A 23,017-nucleotide genomic window follows, 5' to 3' on the forward strand; every position below is an offset into this window, starting at 1 on the left:
TTTTTTTGTTTTTTTATTTCCAGTGTGCATCCATGGATGCGTCACATGACCATTAATCTTTAGTGCATTTCCGCTTTCACGGCGGCCGAGCTGTTATCAATTGCTTTCCATGGATGCGTGCAGGATTTTAGTTGAAGCATCTCTGCAGTTTCCACCATCCTGTCCTCTGTGTCTCTTGTTTCCGCACTGAATCAATGAAAGCATAATCATCCTAGGATTGCCTCATCCTCCTCCTCCTCGTCGTCTTCTTCGTCCAGCCCTTCGTCGATCAAGCGCGGCCGAGCTGGGGGGGAATCCGGGGAAAGGCAGCCGCGGCGCCCCGCACCGGCCGACGGACACCCCGCCGCGACGCGCCACTAACATGCTCACCCGTGTAAAGTCCGCCGTGGCCGGTTTCATGGGGGGAATCATGGCCGGGGGTAGCTCCGGGTCAGGCGGCAATACCGGATCCGAGCTGCCGCTGAAATTCCCATATATGAGACCTGATTTCCTTGGACTGTCCCCGGATGAGATCGAGTGCTCTGCTGATCACATAGCTCGGCCCATCCTCATCCTCAAGGAAACCAGGAGGTTACCGTGGGCCACCGGATACGCTGAGTAAGTAAAACAAATGCAGTCGGCCTCAAAATCAATTCTTGTTGACTTTCCTGTGTCAGATGCGTTTAACTTAAACCAAATGATGTGGTTTAGCTGAGGCCTAAGAGCGTGCAGCTGCTCACTCAGCTCTTTATCCCTCCAATTTACTCTTTCTGCTCCTCCTGTTAGACACACAAATCAAGGAGCACGAACTTGAACCTGCACTGTGACCTGTGACCTGTATCCTTCTCCAATATGTTATGGTTCATTTAGGGATCACACAACAACCTTTTTGTGTGCAGCTTCTTAAGTGTGGCCTTGAGAAGTAGAGGACAGCATGCATCCAAGGGATCACAGCCCAAGCTGGTTTTCACGTGCAAGAGGATAACGCCTTCCAACAGCAGTATCTGGGATTTAATCTACAGCAGTGCTCCACTCAAAGCTACAGTGTGTCAGTAAAGTCTAGGATCAGGGGTGTCAAACATATGGCCTCAGGGACAGAATCAGATTCCAATCAGTAACAAAGGGCATCGATTTGTGGCTTTTAACTGCATTTTCATGAGGTTTATAACTTTTCCTTCCTTCCTTCCTGTTTCCGTGGGTCTTTTCCCGCGTCACTGGTCTGGCCCACTTAAGGTCAAAATTGGCTGTATGTGGCCCACAATGTAAAATAAGTTGGACATCTCTGGTCTAGATGCACTGTGGCTCAGTGCAAACTCATATTCTGGCTTTAGAAGTAGCTGACTAGCCTTCAGAGCACACTCTTGTTTGTGTTTTTTCTGCTTGCCGTTTCTGCCGCCTTCAAAGATGGCACGTGAAGCATCTGTCCTCTTGCTGTCATGTCACATTTTACACTGGAGCTTTGCAAACACGCCGCTCAACAAATGTTATATAAAAGCTTACAGTGAATTTAAGACTCATGTGCTGGTTCCACAAATAATCGTAGGGCCCTGCTAACACTGTAAGCGCGCTTACACATTTGTTTTACAATACTTTTTTTCATATCAGGATTTACTAGAAACTATTGCTTAAAAAATCCCTGATTAGAGTGCAGAATATGAGAATGGTAAGCACAATTTACAGAAAATTTAAGAACTTTTGAACTTTTTGAGTGGCTTTTACAAGGGGGGGGAATCAATCTCTCCCTTGGAACACCCTGCTAAAATTAATGGAAGCTCAAATCTGCAGTTTATGCTGTATCATGATGCTGAGACAAGGGAATGCATACGATCATACAACTAGATTAGTCAGTTTTTGAGTGAGCGTGTTCACCATTGTGGTGCATTATACTTTCCATTGTGGTTAGATATGATTAGATTTTGCAGGAGCACTTGTCTTTTGTTGTGGTACTGCCATGTCAGCCGCACCCTGGTGTATCCATTTCCTCCCCTTTGTTGAGTTCTAGTTGGCAATCTCTCCCTTCCAACCTGCTATGAGCAGTGTTTGGTTAACATTTAATGATAAGGTACACAAATACATGTGCGATTACCCTCAGAACAAACTAGGAATTCCCTCCTAATTAATCACTACCTTTGACACTGAGGTTATCTAGTACAGCGGTCCCCAACCTTTTTTGCGCCACGGACCGGTTTATGCACAACAATATTTTCACGGACTGGCCTTTAAGGTGTCGCAGATAAATACAACAAAATAAAACTAGTACCGGTACCGAAAAAAAGAAGATTTATTCATAACACACGTGACAAGACATGGGAAAACAGAGTTAACGGTAAAAACGATGACAAAATAATGCTGAAAACCAATAAAAACCCTGAAAACCATACATTTCACACCTGAGCCTCAACTCTCGCGGCCCGGTACCAAACGACTCATGGACCGGTACCGGTCCGAGGCCCGGGGGTTGGGGACTGCTGATCTAGTATGTCTGTAGTAGGTGTATACTTGATAACCCTAGGCTGGCTACAGTCTTTCAACATAGAAGTTCTCAGCTCTAAGCGATGTTGCCTTTTCTCAGTTAGTCTTTGCAACATTAAATGGGGTTTGGATTTGTAAGTAGTTACACTACACTCACTGGCCACTTCAGTAGGTACTTCTGAAACTGCTCAGTAACATAACTATCCAATCAGCGAATCACATGGGAGAAACGCAGCGCATTTAGGTATGTAGACATGGGCAATACGGCCTGCTGAAGTTCAAACTGAGCATTAAAATGGAGAAGAAAGGTGCCTCAAGTGACTTGGACCATGGCATGCTTGTTGGTAGCAGACAGGCTGGCCTGATTATTTCAAAAACTGCTAATTTGAAGTAGAGAAAATATCCAGTAAGCAGCACCCCTCTGGGTGAAATTGAAAGGCGACAGTAACTCAAATAGCAACTTGTTACAACCAAGGTATGCAGAAGAATATACTCTTAAAATAGATGGACTGGTGAAACAACAAATTCAGCATCATGGATGTACAGCTGACAAATCTGCAACAACTGTGTGCTAGCTGTGCTATCTGGTCAATATAAACCAAAGTCTCTGAGGAACATTTCCAGGACCTTGTTTAATCTGCGCCACAAAGAATTAAGGCAGTTCTGAGGGGAAAAATTGTGGCCTCACTGATAATTAGAAATATCTAGCCCTTTCTTCTTTTCTGCCCCATAGGGTTATAATACTGAGAAAGCTGGAGATAAATAATGATTATATGCTATACAAATTCCTGTGTTGGCCAGCAGCACATTATTTTTCTGTTTACATGAAGTTTGAGTTTTGACGTATGATCACACCTCACTTTCTTTTCCTGTTTTTAACACATCACACAAAGCTACACTCAGATCTGTGTGAATGGATGCTCTGAATGGATCGGTGTGGTTAATGAGTTCAGTTCCTCTCTGCATTTATCTGTAATTAAAGCCTCCAGTGTTCTCATTACAGCAGCCGTTTGGACTCTAGCCTCTTTTTTACATTGGGAATTAATAAGCTAAATATTACATTCCCTTTTTTTGATTAAGAAATTTCCAAGGCAAACGTAGACATATAACCGAATTTGTCTTGTTAATTTTACCATTTGCTCTATCCGTCCCATGATTAATGATTTTCCACACCCAGCTTAGGAGTTCTTTTAACCAGGCTTTAAATGTATGCGTGTTGAAGCAGTGTACATGAAGCCTACAAAAAGACAAATCACCAAGCTGGTCTATAAACAGCTTCAAGGGCTGAGTTTTAGCTAATACGCAAGAGAACATATGTAGGAATTGGTGCAGGTTTAATTGCCATTCCCAGACTTTATATATAACACACAGTCACATCACCCATTTTGTTGCGTTTGTGGAATTACATTTTGAAGCATCAAGTTTAGGCACTTTGGCTGTGGCTGTCGTTTGGAGCCTGGAGTGACCATATTTAGTGACCATATATAGATGTGCTGACGCTAATGCTGGCAGGCTTTGTTAGCAGCTGCAGCCACAGAGTCTGTAATGCACATGGAAACAGATACATGCTAATTAGTGTTAAAAAGGCCCACTAAAATGGGAGAATTGCCAAAGGCAGCTGTAGACAGGGTAGAGCTGGGCAGTTATCAGCTAATTCTATTGCTGTTTTGCTAGCTAGGTTACTAAGGTCTATCCGCAATTCACCAATTTTTAACTGGGATGTAAATTTTAGCTGATGGAACCAAACTAAATGTACCTGCCAAAGAAACTGAATTAACTGACTTCTTGATGCCTTTTAGCACTGTGCAAAAGTCTTAAGCCACCCTTAATGTCTTTATATTTTGGTAAAAAATGGAAAATAGGTGCAATTATTGATTGAAATACAAACATATATTGAAATATATAAGTATAGATGGTTAAAAACCATTTGTATTATTCTTGTGAGCTTGAAAGCCAATATTTGTTATGACCACCTTTATTCTTCAACACAACTTGAACTCTCATGGACAACCTCTCTTGTAATTTCTTTAATTAGTCTTCAGGGATATTTTTGCAGGCTTCTTGAAGGACATTCAGAGCTCTTCTTTTGGTGTTGGCTGACCTTTTTTTTTTTTTCTGTTCTCTGTCAAGATGATTCCAAACTTCTTCAAAAATGTTGAGGTCCTGGCTCTGAGGAGGCCAATTCATGACGGATAGTGTTCCATTGTGTATGTTTCTATCCAGGTATGCTTTTACTACATTGGTAGTGTGTTTGGGATCATTGTCACGTTGGAAAATGAAGCTGTTGCCAATGAGCCAATCAGAAATTGGATTTACCAACCCATCAGACCCTTTGTTGTTGATTTGCATCCTTCCATTTCTGTTGAGGCTTCAGTGAACAGTAGGTCTCTGAGAGATGATTTTCAGATAAAGTTCATCTACTGTGTGTAGTGTTTTTACACCTGCTGCTTCTTCCAAAGACCATTACAATAAAATACTTTTTTTTTTTTTTTAAGTATAAAAGTCTGGCTCCCTGGAAGCAAAATAAACATCAATGAGGAGTAGCCCAAGACTTTTCCACAGTCCTGTAGAACGTCACTGAATGTTATCAAGACAATATTTTCCATGTCATCCATAACTCTGAGTCTCATTAAATTCAATGTGTGAGATGTACTAAAAAAATTAACCACTTTACAGCTGCTACTAAAGGGGAAGTGAGAGGCTTCAGGGACCTAAACTTTTTTTTTTTTTTTTTTATCATCCAATAAACAAGTTTATCAGGATAGTAAAGCTGGGACAAGTCTCTTAATTCGAAGAATAAAACTTTGCTTCCAGTATGTTATGCCACTATGTAGTGTTACTAATGTCTCTTTCTTAATGGTGGTTTAAATAGAAAATGGCTTTTGGTCAAGGCCAATTGGTATGTTTTTAACTCTGGTATCGTGAGTCACCACTGGTGACTCACCACTGGGAAAGACTGGCAGCAAGTCTGAGTGGAGGAGAGGTAGTGTATCCAGCTCTCCATCCATTTACCAACTTAGGGTCAAGCAGGGGTGCTGGTTTTTTTTTTTTTTTCCTCCTGTTACTCGCCGGCCAGTATCCAGGTTTCTTAATCAGAGATTCAGTCTGAGAGCCTGGGAGTCCCAGGCTTTTAGCACTACATCATCTTTGCTGCCAGCAAAAACATCATGTAGTAATGTCAGGGGAGAAAACATGGTTTGTTTGTTTTTTATCAGAAAAAGCTACAACCAGATATCAGCGGTACATTGATTTATAAATTGCTAAGACTTCTGCAAATTTCTCAGTATTATCATAAAAAATGGATACAATAAGTGCCTACTGCTGAAGAAGAAATCCAAACCCATTCATTCCTACAGTCCATTCAGAATTTTTTTGTTAAATTTCCTTATCTTCTGTATTCAGATGGCCCAGTTCCAACCAAAAATCTTCATGAAGTGTTAAATCTAGACTTTTTTTAAAAGACTGTTTTACTGTTGAGCTCCTCATTATTGTTTGTTTCCTGTTATGATTAGAGGCACAGTATTAAACCATTGTGCTTCACCAGATAATTATTCCAGTTTTTTGGGTGGGGGGGTATGTCTGCTCTAAAATCTGTTGCTGATGATGGAGAAACAAAAAGCGCATTGGATGTCTGACAATGGAGGGGAAAATTAGGTTTTGTTCCTAATGGGAGGAAAGCTATGTCTTCTTTGGCAGGGAAATGAAATCATTCTTCCTATGAAATGGCTGAAATGAGGACAGAAACAAGTTGTATGAGTACTCCCGGTCACGTGCGCACAATGGGGGCTGTGTGTTTCGTGTAACACAGTGGGATCATTAAATTAAATGCATCGTTAATGTGGACGATTACCATGTTTTCTGCAGGCAGATTGGATGAAGCAGAGAAACGCTTCCTGGAATTCTTCTGTTGACAAACTCAAATGTGGACGATGCCTCAGAGTGTTTTATGACCACAGTAACTCAGAGGGTACTTATTGCTGTGGGTGCGGTGCTAAAGTTGGAATGCAGAGAAGTTTAATCGCCATTGACGACCACCCAGTGGTCATGATAGCTTTCGCGGTGAGTGACACATTATAGCCTATGCATTGTCATCCTTAGTCGGGAGTTCTCTCAGTACCACAAGAATACTTTGTGGCAGGAAGGGGAATGATGGAATAAATATAACAGGCACCAGCAAATCAACAGTCCACAACCTACTGGTAATCCATTGATCATCTTAGACACCTACAGAAATGTTAGCCAAATAATTTTGTGTTGTGGTTAATAATTCTTTCATTAATCTGCACCATATATTGTTTAACCCTCATCCCACCAACAGATTTAACATAGATGGACTACATCAGGGGTGGGCAACTCCAGGCCTCGAGGGCCGGTGTCCTGCAGGTTTTAGATGTTTCCTTGATCCAACACAGCTGATTCAAATGGTTAAATGACCTCCTCAACATGTCCTGAAGTTCTCCAGAAGCCTGGTAACGAATAAATCATGTGATTCAGGTGTGTTGACCCAGGGTGATATCTAAAACCTGCAGTGCACCGGCCCTCGAGGCCTGGAGTTGCCCACCCCTGCAGTAACTGTATTCATTATTCCTTCTATTAAAACTGTAGAGATGAAATTGGATGCCTTTGACTGGGGTCATAGGACAATGATGTGAGATCATTAGGACCAAATTGATTGATAAGCAATTAAAGAAAAAAAAAAAAACACGTTTGATTTTGACCACTAAGGTCTGCACAGCTCAAACGCTAATGGCACATAACTAAATATTATTAAGAAATTGGCAAAAAGAATTTTTTTATTCAACCTCAGAATGTTCATATACTGTGTATGTATATTCTTACACTATACAGACTTTTGCTATTGTTGCATTATGTATTTTAACAATTTAAAGTATCAGTTATATCGCACTATGCATACACAGACATACACATGTATATGCTCACATCGTGGCTCTTTTAACTAAAGCTAATGAGCATTTGAGACAGACCGGGGACCAGACAAGGCTGCTGCCTCACAGAAAGCAACTGACAATAAAGTCTATAAATAGACATGCCAATTTCTCTACTCAGACACACACACAAACACACAACAACAACAGCCTCCAGGGATTTTGGCCAGACTTGCCAGTCTAACTTTTTTTCACCATTTATTTGTGACCCAATTACATTATCTAGAGTTAGCAGTTATGCAGCTGGTGTAGTGACCTTTGAGACAGCAAGTGAAAACGAGTGCTTCAAATTAAGAAGCATTTAGTTTAAGCAGAAAAGGTTCACTCTTACAGTGTTGGTGATTTTACTGCTTAGTTATGGCGTGTAGCGTGTGGAGAAGAGTCGCCTGTCGCCTGAATGTTGGGCATTAATAGGAGACTGTTTAAACAAATTCATTATGTCAACTCAAAACATAATACTACTCTGTATTGTTCCAGCAGACTGAAAGAATCCATTGTCACAGGTTCAAATGTGTAAAAGTGTTCACAAACGTTGCTTTAGCTACCTTTTGAAGACTCTTATGGACAAAACACTCCGTGAATGTATTTTAGTGAATAAAAATATAGATTATATATTTTAAAAACTCATATATCCAACATGAAACAAACTTTACTTTGCGGACTATTGTTGTCAAGTCATTAGTTTGGTATTGTGGCCATCGACAACTTGGTTTTGTGAAACTAAGGGTTTAATGAAACTGTTTAAGTGTAGACCTAACTTGCAACCCTAATTGCCCTGCATGACCATAAAATAGTGGCTTATTAGTGGCAGCGAAGGCACAAGCTAAAACGTACCCTGAATTATCTCATTTGTCTCTAGACAGTACCATAAGCTATTAAATGAAAGACATGAAATTGTTGATTCTGTCTGCATTTTTAAATCAGGCAGCAATTATTTGCAAAGGAGGTTGCTGTCCTATTTTTACACGTGTCACTAAACCATTAGCTTGCACTGATTTAGGAGCTAGCTTAGTCAGGCTAAGTGTATGGATTTAATGCAAGTTTGTTTGGCTAGCATCATCTCAGGATGGTGGTGCCTGAGATGAGATCTCTTCTTCATAGTATGCCCAGAGTTTTTACATTTATTAAACAAAATCTCGATATTTAGTGTCCCTGTATCGATACAATATTGACACATAAAATAAATTGTAACACTGTGTTATACTTTATACCGTTTAGCTACATTCCAGTTTAGTGTCACCTGTTAGAACATGGTAGAACATGCAAAATCCACACAGAAAGCTCCCAGCCAGAAAAGACATTCAGACTAGGAACCTTCTTGCAGTGAGGTGACAATGCTAAGTGCTGCACCACTAAACCGCAGCTGGGGAAAAACAAACTAACCAAAACTACATATGAGCACAGTGATGTTTGATCAAAATTTCCCAAGATATGTAGAAAAATTGTTATTCTCCAGTATGGGCTGCAGATAACAATGTGGTTATCGTGCAGACTGAAGACAAAAGTTTTTCTTTTCAACTTTAAAAACTGTTAGATTAAGAGTGTGGTTTGCCTTTAAAACAATGCTGTTTTTAAATTGTTAGTGGGCTACATTTTTCTGCAAACTCTCTCTGTGGTCTGCCTGTTTTGGGGGTTTTTTTTTTGGGGGGGGGGGGGGGGTTTAAAGCACACAAGCACAAATGAAGCTCAGCAGGACTGCGTACATGCACAAAGCGCTGGCCATGTACCCTTTGTACAACTAAGCACAAATAGAGTCTTCATATTCACCCAGAGGCGATTGTCTCAATGCATCAGGACACTCCCAGCAGAGCAGTACCACAAATAAGCGCTCCTGTTTGATCTTCATCAGGGACATGAAACGTACAACGCATGCTGTTTCATTGGGTCTGCAGATAGAAACCGCAGGCAGTGGGTCTGACTAATTGTTGCAATCCTGCAGTGAGCCTTAATAACTATGAAAGACCCCGGCGCTGTTTCATCCCACAAAAAAAGCTTCTGATTTCAGCTTTTGTTCAACTGCTCGTTCCAGAAAACAGCTGGGAAATCACAGCAAGCGTTGCATCTGATGTTTGAAACAAAGACTTTAACTGAAAAAAAAAATGATATTGGCTGAATGTTGACAAATTTGATTTTTAATCACTCTTTGGTAAAGGCTATTGACAAGAAAATGGGTGACTGCCTATAATATGACTAAACCTGTACATTGTGCCCCATCTTTCAGGGTTATTAATGCTGGTAAGAGTGCGCTGAATGAGGACCAGGCCTGCTGTGAGGTGGTAGTAGCAAGAAGGAGGCCAATGAGCTACTGCCCTCCCTCCACACCCAGCAAGACCCCAACCGCCAAGAGACGCAACTCCTTGCCCAACGGAGAGGGCCTAGGGCTCCATATGGAGCACAGCAGACTAGGAGAGGTAACGGCATGCAAACACACAAATACAGCCTGTACTGTAAATGTTGACAGATTTTGCTAACATGCATACATAGGTTGCAGTGACCTCAAGTGAAGCTACTTGTAAACAACTGTGCAGAATAAAGTTGGTCTTAAAAAATGTTTCTTTTTTTTTTTTTTTGTACTAAATGCACAGCAAGAGGATTTCTGTGCAACTTCTAGTTGGGATTAAACTGTTTACAGGCGAGGGTTTGTTGTCCCCATATTTATGGTCCTTAGAGCTGTTTAATGGATTATTTGGTGTGTTGGATGCAACATGTGCAGTAAATCTGTTCTGATGAAATTAAATGAAAAACTTCATATATTGTTTGACACTGATTTGGCTCATTTGGAAGCCAGATGATTCACCTCTTCTCCTCTTTGCCAGTTTCCAAACAGAAATGTTTGGTTACAACACAGCAATTTTTACAGGACTGCAATATGTCTTAGGGGGAGTTCCTGTTTAGAGATAGTTGTGGTCAAAAGTTCACATGCACTCATCATGGGCATGGATATCATGGTAATTTGGGGCTTTTAATGATTGCTTTGAACTGTTTTTTTTTTTCTAGGGTGAAATGATTGTATGGCATATATCTTTAATGACTTAAAAGAACAAGAATTGGGTGGACAAGTTTGAATTTGATTTGTATCCCCACATGGGTTAAAATTACACGTACACCCCCAGTAATATTTTGTTAAACGGCCCTAAGCGAGCTGTACCTAGACCAGATGCTTTTCGTAGCCATCAACAATTGTTTGGCATAAACATTTGACCACCCAAGAAGGATGGTCAAACAGCCACCCATCTGGATAAGGCTGAATATTTGACCACCCTCCTTGGTAGGGTTCATAATGATTGGTTTCCTGCCACAGACCCAGCTTTGAGCATTTTCAGGAGGGCTGAGGGTTGGGCTTTGGGAAATCCATTCCAGAAGATGTTACAAGCCTGTTTTATCCATTGCAAAACCAGTTTTCCACACAGAAATGTGTCCAGAGTTTTGGACTGCCTTAATCATATTCACTAAGAGAAGATGAAATTGGGTTGTTGGTATTCGCAGACAGTAAATTCCAGCATATGTGATGATGTTTTAGAAAATATCAAACTATAAAAGGCAGTTGTTTATGTTTCATTAAATTGTTCAGTCAGTGCCACCTCCACAAAACTGTGAGAGGCTCTCTGAGTAAATAGCTGAAACACATGGTAACTTTATCATTAACTCCCCAAAGCTTCATATTGAGTCATTTCTTTGTAAAATAACATTTCCAGAAAAAGATTTCTCTGAAAACGGATATAAATGACAAGACATCGTTAGAGGTTTATCTCCCAATACTTTTTGTTCACTGTTCAGTCCAAGGACATAGTGGAGGACTATAAATACCTTGGAGTACACATTGACAATAAACTGGACTGGGCTAAAAACACCACAGCACTTTACAGGAAGGGCCAGAGTCGTCTCTATTTTTTGAGGCGACTGAGGTCCTTCAACATCTGCCAGAAAATGCTGAGGATTTTCTATGAGTCTGTTGTGGCCAGTGCGATCCTCTATGCTGTTGCATGCTGGGGAGCAGGCTGAGGGTCGCAGATGCCAACAGACTTAATAAACTAATCTGTAAGGCCAGCAATGTTGTGGGGATGGAGCTTGACACCCTCAAGGTGGTGTCGGAGAGGCGGATGCTGTCCAAGATAAAGACAATGTTGGATAACACCATGACATGCTGGTCAGTCACAGGAGCACGTTCAGTGAGAGACTGAGATTACCGAAAAGCACCACTGAACGACACAGGAAATCATTCCTGCCTGTGGCCATCTCCCTGTACAACGCATCCACTTAACACACTGTTTGCTGCTACAACTACACATGTTTCTTTTCCAACTATTTATTTATGAGTGAAGTATGTATGTGTATATATGTATATATTGTACTATTCTTAGTTAGTGTATTGTCTGTCTTGTCTTAATGTTGGTTTAAAATGGAGCACTGTAACAAAAAATAATTTCCCCCAGGGATTAATAAAGTATTCTGATTCTGATTCTGATAGCGTCAAGAAGTTAAAATTTCTTCAGAACTCAGGGTGTGACTACATCTGAAACTCAAACTCAAGATTTCTGCAAGGCATTCTGAATAATGTGTAATGCCAAGGTGACTTTGCTCTGACGCAGATGTGACAAGGTTGTTCCCACAGATAGCTGATAGGGAAGTTTGACCTCTGGAACACTTGTGTTACTGGACACAATGAGTCATGATGTTCTTGGTCTTTCACTGATGAGTCATACTACATGATCTCCTATCAGCATTAGTCATTCAGCAACATGTTTTTGCTTTGTTTTTTTTGGTCCTCTCCTCAAATGTCAGATTGTTTTTTAAAAAGTATCTATTTATGGATTAAATGACATGACCAGGGGGAATTTTGGAAAAATTGAAAAAACCCATCTTTATTGTCTGGATGTGCGTGTCTATGTTGGAGATCTCTCTGGGATTTTCCTGCAGATGTAAAGCATGATGTGTTGATGTGTTGTCGAACAAGGGAAGCTATCAATTAATCCTGATTAAAATGCAGCAACAGTATAATTCCTTTATGAGTCTGTATTTTAATGGGATTATGTTTGATTCAGCCGTTAACTGCCCTTTGTTCTGTGCGTTCTCACCATTCACCTGCAGGAAAGCGAAGGACTCGTGTTTCACTACTGGGCTTTGTTCGACGGTCACGCAGGTTCAGGTGCGGCAGTTGTCGCCTCCCGCTTGCTACAACACCACATCGCCTGCCAGCTTCAGGCCGTCATAGAGATTTTGCGCAACTTGGCATCTCCACCCCCCACCGTGCTGGGCGAGGAGCCAGACTGTAATCCCTACCTCCAGGGAAACACTCCTCACCGTGCCCTGACCCGGGCTGCTTCCCTGCGCGGGGCCACAGGTGCACCAGGCTCCCCTTGCAGCACCCCGCCTCCACCACGCTTTTTTACTGAGAAGAAGATCCAGCACGAGAGCCTGGTGATTGGAGCCATAGAGAACGCCTTCAAAGAGATGGTGAGAGATGGGTGACATGCTTTTGTTACTTAACATTTCAGGAATTTGACACTCATTTGACAGTCATGACTCCAATATCAGCATTTTCACCAGCTTCCTTCCTCTAATCCATCCAAAGCTATTTACGCTTTTATTAACTGTTTGAATCAGCTTCAAAGGCAATTATTAAAACTAATAACTAGTAATTATAGATCTGGTTTTGTGTGTGCTGCTTCACTTAAATGGCTTACTGGAAGGAAGCAAGCTGTTGGTAGTGGTTATTAGTAACATTTCCAATGTGTTTTCCTGTGGTGACAAGTAATCAATTTGAGTGAGACATTGTTTGTTATAAATCCTCCCACTTAGCCATTGTTTTGCTTGGTTGTTCCCACAGACTGAGATGACCCGTGTTCCTGAAAGTGATAATTAAGGGTGTTTAGCAGGCACAAACATGACTTTTGACCGGGTCGCTTGTATTTTGACTCACATCTGGAAACATTTTTAAGTTTGCGTTCACACTGTGACTGTAAGACACAAAGAATATGGTGAAAAGGCAACAGATTCAAGTATTTAACAATGAACTTTATTTCCAATAAATATTTGGCTTAATGACTTTGTTCTTGGACACATGAATACGTGAGAACAGAGCTGGCATTCACAACAGAAATGGCATTGACACATGAATTAAGTTGGAGGTGGGTTGTAAAGTGGCTTGCAACTCTGGTCAGGTTAAAGCAGCTTAAATGGTCCAACCTATATTAGAGTTATTAACTGGATGTGCAGAAAAGCAAATCTTTGTCCCGCTAGTTGCGGTACTTTTATAATATTGATACCTGACCATTTTCCTAAAGTTTCTTTTTGTTTGTTTGTTAAGCCACTTAATACAAACCTGTTAATCATTAAAATATAAAAAGGTTACCGACTCAAGGCAGCCTGTCCAAAAACACTTAATTTGTTGACTTTTCTTTATTGAATCTATAAGAAAAGTAAAGAGTGTTTAAAAGACATAAAATAATATTTTTACATAAGCAAGGTGATTCCCAAAGAGCTATTAGCTCAATAGCTTATTATAAACTTGGCATATCTCAGCATGCAGTGCAATGAAAAAGATAGAAAAGTGTCGTCAGGCTATCAATACCATCTAGAAAGCATTTGACTGGCAGTGGCCTAATTGTTTACTATGACAATGAGAACAAAACAGACTGCCAGTGCATGGACTGGCCTCCCCAGAGCCAGGACCTCAGCATTATTGAAGCAGTATGGGATCATCTTCAAGAAGCCTGGAGAAATATCCCTAAAGACTACTTTAAAAAATAGCAAGAAAACTGCCTGAGAGAACTCGGGGTGAGTTAAAGAATAAAGGTGGTCATTCCAAATGTTGACTTTCAAGTTGTACAAATTCTCTTTTTTGCGTTATATACAGTATTTTCATATATATTGTGTTTAATGGTTTGATAAACCTCTGCACCTATTCTCCACTTTACTAGCAAAATGTAAAGAAATGAGAGCAAATGCACTGTAAGAGTAATTATATGCACATCATGCAGGTGCGGCAGTTAAAGTGTCATTTAACGCTCTTGAAAGCAGCAGATGTTTACGGGCCAAACAATTTTTCCATAGTTGGAAAAAAATAATTACAAATAATGAAGGTTACTCTATAATTGCAAGCCACAGTTATTGCTCTGAACAGACTGTACGATTTCGAATGTCTGTGCCGTTGCAAGACGGCCTGCACACAACGTGGTTGATTTCAGTTGAATGTGGTTCGTAAATTTACTCTAAAGGCCACGAAATGATCACAGACTGATTTTTTTAAGCATGCTTTTTAGGAAAAAGCATAGCATATTTACATTATCCACATGTGTGCTTTTATGTGTGTACAAACTAAACATTTACAGGGATGCCAAGCAGATGTGCACATGTAGTTGATGAAGGCGTCAGCGCAAGCTAAATAAAATAAAAGCTTTACACACGGCACGCAAACTCGCCAACATACACACTTTGAAAAGATTCTCACAAATATTTTCTTTGACCATAACCTTTAGCATCTCTGTTTATTCCTTACTTAAGCAAACTGGGAAGTGATGTCGTTTTAGCAAAACGACACATATATACACACACATTAATCATATTAATATCTTGATCAAACAGCAGCATTGCATAAAAATTCTGTAAATATTTAGCACTTTAATTAAAGGCACGCAGCTAAATTTATGAAAGAGCCTGTGGCAACATCAAACTTATTTCTTATATAGATGTTATCTAAAAGAGAACAGATACTTTTATTCCCTTTCAGTCGTGTGTTTCCTTCTGTTTTTTTTTTTCTTTTAATTGTAGGTTTCTTTTAAATTGGTTTGTAAGATCTTTTATGAGGCAAGGATTATGCAGTGTTACCACTAGATGGCAATGGAAAGCAACCCAAACAGCTCAGGCTGGACTAAGCTTAGACGCTACCCTTCCTCTTTTGAAAAGAAGCACTTTTGCACCTGATTTGACATCTTTTGTAGAGGATTATCACTTCATCGGTTAAAGCCGTGATCTCTACTGAGTTTAAAAAAAAATAAAAAATAAAAAATTCCATCTGAAGCCCGCAAGGGGGCTGCTGCTCCTCATGAAGCTCTTTCTGTAGCTTTTCTCTACACAACTGTAAGTCCGGGAGCATTCATCCATGTTTTAGACCATGCTGGGTTTAACTCACTATATTTTCATTATTGCTCAGTTGCTGATCTGATGTGAGAGTTTCTGGGTTGGGAGAAACGTGAGCAAATATTCAGATAAATATGTGCACATGTTTGTTTAAGGCACATAATTACACCTTGTACGTCTCATAACCCGGTCAGCATCAGTCAGCATGAGAGCACTGGTTCACAAAAGGTGCAAGTGGGGACGTGCATTAAATTATCATCAATATTATTATCCCCCTGAAAAACGGAGCTTTTTATTGAGTCATATCACAAACCAGCGCTGTGCAATGATGTGCTTCTGTGATGCTCAGAGCTTCATAAAATCAACTTCTAAATGAAGGTTGTCTTCCAATTTATGCCGAAAAACAACCAGAAATCAGTTTGTGAAAAAGAATTGTTGATCTTCACAAAAAAAAAAGGATAAAAAAAGTTATCCCAACGTGTCCAGGTGTTGGGATCTGGAGTGAGAAGTATCATCAAGAAATTCGAACAGAGCCACACAGAACAAGGCTGGTAGAGATAGGCAGTGAAAGATTTCTAGAAAACTAGTGAGAAATGTGTCTAAAGATTCCAGAACAACTGCCAAGACACTAGAGACACAAGAGAATGACTTAACCAAGTCAGGAATTGTGATGCCGAAGAAGACAATCACTGGAACCTCGCACATGGAATGGACTGTGAGTATAGACCAAGAAAAAGTCCACTTTTGCAGAAGAGACGCCTTCAAACCAGACTGAAGTATCTTAAGGACAACCTCGAGAATGATTCGGTATACTACAAGTCTATCAAGAGACGTCTTGTCAGCGTGTCTTTAGTTGGGAATCTAATCAAGGTGGGAGGAATCATGAAGAAAGGACGTGAAGATTCTGAAAGCAATTAGCAGGAAAACTGAGCCTGGGTCATCACTTTGTCCTCAAAACACGACAACTCAAAACATACATCACTCCTGGCGAAGAACTACCTCTACAAGACAAAAGTGGACGTTACCGACTGACCTGCTGAAAAGCCCTGACTTGATTCCCATCTTTTTTTAAAAAACAAATAAAAAATCTGTGGGTTGAACTGAAGACCAAGTTTCAAGCCATCAAATCTGGAGGAGCTTGAGAGATTTGCCAAAGAAGAATGGTGTGAGATGTCTCCTGATGATGCTCTATTTGTATTTTATTGTGTTCCACTGTTAGTGTATTTTATCTAGCCTTCAGTTGGTATAAAACAAGCCAGCATGTTTTTTCTGCACCTTTTAGTTTTGTGCAAATTTCACCCATCCATCTCTTTTTATTATTGTTCTGCCTGCTTATTCATTATGTGAATCCCTTAAAAATACTCTACAGTCTGTGTGTGGTGCATTTCCAGCAACGTTTTATGATTGTGCATTGAAATAAACTAGCAAACTGAATCTCTTTTAAAACAGTAAAGGACTCAAAAAGGAGCGTACATAGCGTACAAAGGAGTGTACATTAAACATCCATTGCTGCTCTGACCTGATAATTATAAGTCCACTTGCAAGCCATCTCATGAATCGGTATCTTCGTGATTCGCTCACAACATGCACTTGTTTACTGACACAACATCGACTTGAGGTGCAGGTTAAACCAATCGATAGTCTCATTCGATGCCCACACTTTGTTCGCCTTTCTGAGAAGTTGACCAGGTTTCCTCTTGCTCGCTGTTTGCTTGTGTATTTCTCCCTCTCGTGGTTCTTGTGTTTGTGAATAAAGTCTTACTCTGTGTAGTGTATGTAAACTCTCCTTCTGCCCACGTGAGGACCAAGCCATGCAAAAGCTTAACTTGTTTGGCGTTTCCTAAATCTTTGTCATGTGGGCGGTCGTGGGAGTGTTTTCGAAGGTCTTACCGATTGTCTTCTCGCACGATGCTCCTTTAAAGTCTCCGTCTCTTGTCCTTACCTCTGCTAGGACGCCCAGATCGAGAGGGAGAAGCAAGTTTTTAACATCACAGGAGGATGCACGGCTCTCACTGTGGTTTACCTCCTAGGAAAGCTATTTGTTGGGAACGCAGGTGACAGCAGGTACCTGTGCTTATGTTTTGCCCTTGAAGTTTGAGAAAAAAAAAAACACGTCATTTGAATGACCGGTAATGTTTTCCAACACTTTATATGTCTTTGTGTGCGCAGGGCTATCATTATTAGAAACAATGAGATCATTCCCATGTCGACAGAGTTCACACCAGAGTCAGAACGACAGCGACTCCAGTTCCTGGTAAGGAAACTCTCCGCCTTTCACTTTTCCTAAGAAACACAACAAGTGTTTATAATTTCTTTGGAAGTGCAGTGGTGCTTAACATTCACTCATATTTCTATAATGAAATCTGAATATTGATGAACGCACAGTTGGATCTATAATTTGTTAGACCGAGATAATTGTAATTCTGCCTCTGTACACCAGCACAGGATTTTAAATCAATCAAGATGTGAGTCAAGTGCAGATTTCCAGCTCTAATTCAACAATTCAACGACTGCCTCAACTCAACAACTTCACGTCACCACATGTTGTTTCCTCCCCTGAGATGCTCTGCTAGGCCTTCAGCTGCTCCTTGTTTGTGGCTCTTTCTGTCTTCACTTTTGTGTTAATAACTTAAAAGCTTGCTTTATTGGGTTGAACGAGCAGAGAGTGAGGCCCTGTACACTTCAGAATTCATCCTGCTGCTTCTGTCATACACTTCAGATCGTCAGCGCTTCCTTTACTTCTCCTACAGGTTCATCTTGGTTTCATTTATCCAAAGATTCTTTTTCATAATTGTTCTCTTTGATGTTCTCTGCCAAGTCTAACAATATACCTGTTGAGAGTAACCAGTAGTTTGCACCATGTTGTAAAGCCTCTGTATTTGCATTCATGAAGGCGTCTGTTGATTGTAGACCTCGACGAAGTTACGCCTCCCTCATGACTTTGTTAAATATTGTGACATTGTTCTTCTTAACCATGTAAATAATTCATTTTAGTTGACTTCTGTGGTGTTGCTGAGCTGGCCAGTGTTTTCCTTCTTTATAAGAATGAACCAGATTGTTGATTTGTCCCCTAAAGTTCTGGCGGTCCCTCAGATAGATTTATTTTTGATGTTTCAGCCTTTCAGCATCTATGACATCAATTTGGGGCTCAGATTTCAAATTGCTGTAATAACAGCTATGAATAAAAAATAAAAAAAAAGATTTATTACTTAAAATGATCTATGATTTAAAATTCACTGTGTTTGTGTACAGAGGCAACACATAAAAAAAACAAATAAAAAAAAACTTTGTCTTTTTCTGACAAATGATGGACCCCACTGTACATGCAGTGGTACTACGTATACCAAATATACATTTTTATCCAATTTTTATAATAAATATGACCCATAGCATAATAAGTAAAGAGAACCTAAAAAAATTAGATACAAATATTTGACTTGGCAATTTTTGTGGAATTAAATAATCCTGTTTAGCTAACTTAACCTGATATAAACTTAACATTAATTTATATGTTATGTGAATCCTATGTTCAAGCCTGTTTGCTTCAACTCTGTACAAATAACTTGAGATCCTAAGGAAGTGTTTTTTTTATAGATACTTTTTTTATTTTTTTCATAAATATACTAGTAAAGTGTTAAAGACTCATATATAACAAATCTAAAGTTAAAAGTAAGTAGTTCGAGTTGCTTCAAGGCTTCAAGCTGCTCTAAATGTTTGGTTTCAAGCAGGTTTTTTTCAGCTGTTGGCTGTGGATATTATTAACATGGCCATCTGAGGTGTGTTTAAATCTTCTGTTCATGAGGGGCAACCAATCAGAAGAAAGTTTGCTTAAAGGGGAGGGACTTAGAACTGGGATTATTTTGATTTTTGAGTCTTTCAAAGTTAGTCTAGTAGAGTCCTTGAATAAAAAAATATGGAGCTGGTAATGAGCATATTAGAGCAAATTTAAGTGTAAATGACACTGATGTCATCACACAGTTTGTGCGTCAGAACACTGAGAAGATTCTCTTTCAGCTTCTCGCAGTTCTTTAATAATGAAATTTCAAATAGTGTTTGTTGCAACACTTAAAATTGGGCAAAAAACCTACAGTGATGGGTAAGGATGCTCCGCACATCTGCCACATAATGACTCGAAATTACTGTCTGTCCTCCAGGGTTTCATGCAGCCTCACCTGTTAGGAAATGAGTTCACGCACCTGGAGTTCCCCCGGAGAGTTCAGAGGAAGGAGGTGGGCAAGAGGATGCTCTACAGAGACTTCACCATGAACGGATGGTGCGTTTTTCCCATTTAACATTTCACACACGGGTGTCGTGAAGCACTTAACGACGGCAGACTCCCACATCCCTAAAGCAGGCTGCGTTACCGTGTACGATGCCATTCAATTTATAACGTGGAATGAAAACTGCTAATTTTCGGGGTCTGGCAGACCTCAACCCTCTCCCGCTGCATTCTTAATAGATGGAGTTATGATGGGGAAAAAAAGTCTCTGCTCCTGCCTCTTTTACTCTTGCTCATAATATGGCATCCGGTGGGAGCTGAGGAGACCAGCAGAGAGCTAATGAGGGAGAAGCCTAACCTGATTCGATATAATGATACAGCAGAGATGGTCCTGTATGTGCGTTGTTATGTGGGTTAGCAAGGCACCATGCTGTTTGACTGTGGCTGCAGTGGAAGCCAGTAATGAGGTGTGCTTTTACTGGCACAATCGCTCCCTCTCCCCGACACACAGGCACATACAGTACTGTTCCTATTGTGTGATGTATATTTCACTGTGACACTGCCCCTCGAAAGCAGAGATGTGCCAGCCAGGATGTAGCGCCGACTTTCTCTTCACATCGGAGAAAGGAAACTGTTTGGAGTCATTTGTTGTATTTGTCCATATTTCAGTAGAAGGAGGAAACATTTGAACATTTCTGGAACTGGTGCAGATTTAATAGAAACATTTTGTTGCAGATTCCAAACTACAATGGACAAGCGTCATGGTGTGATTGGTATTGGTTTGGGGCATAGACTGTATATTAAAAATGGACTTAGTCACAGTGATGATGCTTATTGCTTTTTGGACTGCCATCTTGAAGCTTTTTGGGGGCATTTTGCCAGTCATCTCATGTTTGCCTGATGTTCAGCAGCTGCTACTAACCTAGCTGGTGTATGCTAGGTTTATTAGATGCTTTTTGCTGAAGATGATTGTTTAATGTGGCTTTTAATGGTATTGATTAAAGTCTTTTTGGTCAACCAGACCATTGTAGTTAAAAGCGGTAAAACCCAACGATCTGAAAGATGGTGGAAAGAGGGGATCAGCCTGAAGCAATATTTCCGTATGGATTCATCACCACTAGTGGACACTTTTGAAATTACGCTATTCATCTAATCTAGAAATATAAAAAATATCGTGGCATGTTTTGTATGAGTAACCTTTCTTTAAGTAAGAATTCTCAAACATTAACTGGTCTGTGGACAAAAATAACAGCTCATCTGTCCACTGAAAATGAGAAACTCACTGCAGTGGAAAAAAGAAAATCCAGGTACAGTGGTCCCTCGTTTATCGCGGCAATTACGTTCCAAAAAGAACCAGCGATAGGTGAAATCTGCGAAGTACCCAACTTTTTATAGTTATTATAGATGTTGTCAGGCTGTAAAACCCCTCACTACACACTTTATACACTTTTCTCAGACAGGCATGAACATGTTCACACGTTTCTCTCTTGTTTAAACACCCTCAAAGTTCAACCCTTATAGAAAAATAAGTCCAGTATTATAGAATGAAACCAAAGGCACCCGCAGTCGTCGACATTGTGTTTGTTGGGGAGAAAACGTACAAACATACAGTACAGCAGAGTCACACTGCTAGCGATCGAAGATTTATGTAAATTTGACAAGCTGAACGCATTCTGTACTGTACAGGAGACATGGCACAAGATTGATTGACAATGGTCTACAGTCAATCAGCACGCAGAACACAATGCGCTGTTTAAAAAAAACCCCACGCACATGGAAAATTGCACAATAAAAATCCGCGAAACAGCGAGGCCGCGAAAGGTGAACCGCGTTATAGCTAGTAAGAGTTTCTCTACAAGTTATTAAATCATGGGGTGTACGTAGTTTTTCACAGGACTGCAGATCTCAGCTTTCTATTAGGTTCATTTCATCATAATTTGCTGATAGTCGCAAATTGAGTCAGCTGGAGAATAAAGCTGAAGTAGCTTATGGCTTGTTTACTCCAAGCAGTGAATTTTCAGTACTGAGAATGAGAATTGTCATTCAGAAGTTCCCTCACTTTCAACGTAAAATGGTGGGAGAAAAAAATTAGAGTAATGTTTAGTTTGCATTTGTCTGTCCGTGTTAAGTTTGACACGCACAGGCAGGAGGGCCGCTGATGGATGAAGACGATGTAGAGGTAGAGATGATGCTGGCAAGGAAGAGACAGAAAGAGAGCCTTGCCTGTGGGTCGGGTAAAGTACATCACTCACTTTTGAGACAGACGGACAGATGGGCAGAAAGAGACATGGACTGACAGACAGAGCAAACCCTTACTCAGATAATAAAGCTGTTTGAAGTTGTTGATATTCTCCACTGACTGGTGACGCCAAACCTAATCTAGCCAGTTTAAGTACATCAGCGTCAGCCAGGGAGTCTTTCAGTCTGACATCAAAGCTCCATTTCTAAGTTCGTTTTTCAGATCTCTCCCCCCACCCACTTTATGCACTTCTGAACTTATTTTTGTTGCTTGCTTGCGGATCCTGAGATTCCCTCCCTCTAGCTTTCTTGCTAAAATATTCAGCTCAGAAAACACTTGTTAAAACACTTGTTCACTTGTTCAAAAACCTAAAAGTGTGTGATTCACTTTGTTGCTAACCTGTGTGTTCGTCCTTAGACACAAGTTATTACTACAGTAAGAAATGGGACAATCATAAATTAACATTTGATTAGAGACAAAAGTAAAATATAGAGTTTCCAAAATTATTGTTTGTGTGTAGTTAAAGTTACCTTGATCTGTGGCTACTAGTTATTTGAGAGGTTGGGAGTTGAATAGATAAAGTCATTTATCAGGTAAGAGGTAGCATTGATGATTCTTTCAAATCTTTGTCCATCAGGTGCTTCGGTTTTATAAAAGTAGAACAGTAAATAGCCGTACCTCTTAAACTGCCACCCGGAGGCAACAGGACAATCTATAAATACAACACTGAAGTATTGGTGTGTGGCTAAAATGTTAGCTGTCACTGCTGTAGAAGAAATTGACTTCCAATTTCCATTTGGGTTTCTGTCCGTCCACCCAACTTACGTACAGTGCCCTCTAAAAGCACGTTAACAGCAGGGTGAAAATTTCAAACTGACTTACTCGTCATTACGGATGATCGATGATGCTGATACACGTCATTGCTGGTGATAGATGACACCTGCAGCAGGACAAAGTGTTCCAAGTACAGACTGTTGTTTTTTTTCTTTTTGGTCTGGCTGTGTACAAAGCAGTTCCTCCAGACTCACTGATCACACCTTTCATCCATAAAAATCCCAAAACGCGCTGAAACCAAAGCAACAA

The 23,017-nt window shown here is 40.3% G+C and overlaps 1 protein-coding gene across 1 annotated transcript in view; it reads left to right on the forward strand.

Moving 5' to 3' along the window:
* The first annotated feature begins 6 nt into the window (after positions 1–6).
* The window catches only part of LOC102202158 (protein phosphatase 1H-like), a 30,877-nt gene continuing 7,866 nt past the window's right edge, over positions 7–23,017 (forward strand). The window contains exons 1-6 of the mRNA XM_005725136.1: positions 7–597; positions 9,619–9,808; positions 12,486–12,851; positions 17,428–17,540; positions 17,646–17,730; positions 19,631–19,749. Of these exons, the coding sequence (XP_005725193.1) occupies positions 362–597; positions 9,619–9,808; positions 12,486–12,851; positions 17,428–17,540; positions 17,646–17,730; positions 19,631–19,749 (1,109 nt within the window). The 5' untranslated portion in view covers positions 7–361. The remainder of the gene's footprint in view (positions 598–9,618; positions 9,809–12,485; positions 12,852–17,427; positions 17,541–17,645; positions 17,731–19,630; positions 19,750–23,017) is intronic.

This window comes from Pundamilia nyererei, unplaced genomic scaffold (assembly GCF_000239375.1).
Source record: "Pundamilia nyererei isolate P.nyererei 1_Seehausen unplaced genomic scaffold, PunNye1.0 scaffold00014, whole genome shotgun sequence".
Taxonomy (NCBI): Eukaryota; Metazoa; Chordata; class Actinopteri; order Cichliformes; family Cichlidae; genus Pundamilia; species Pundamilia nyererei.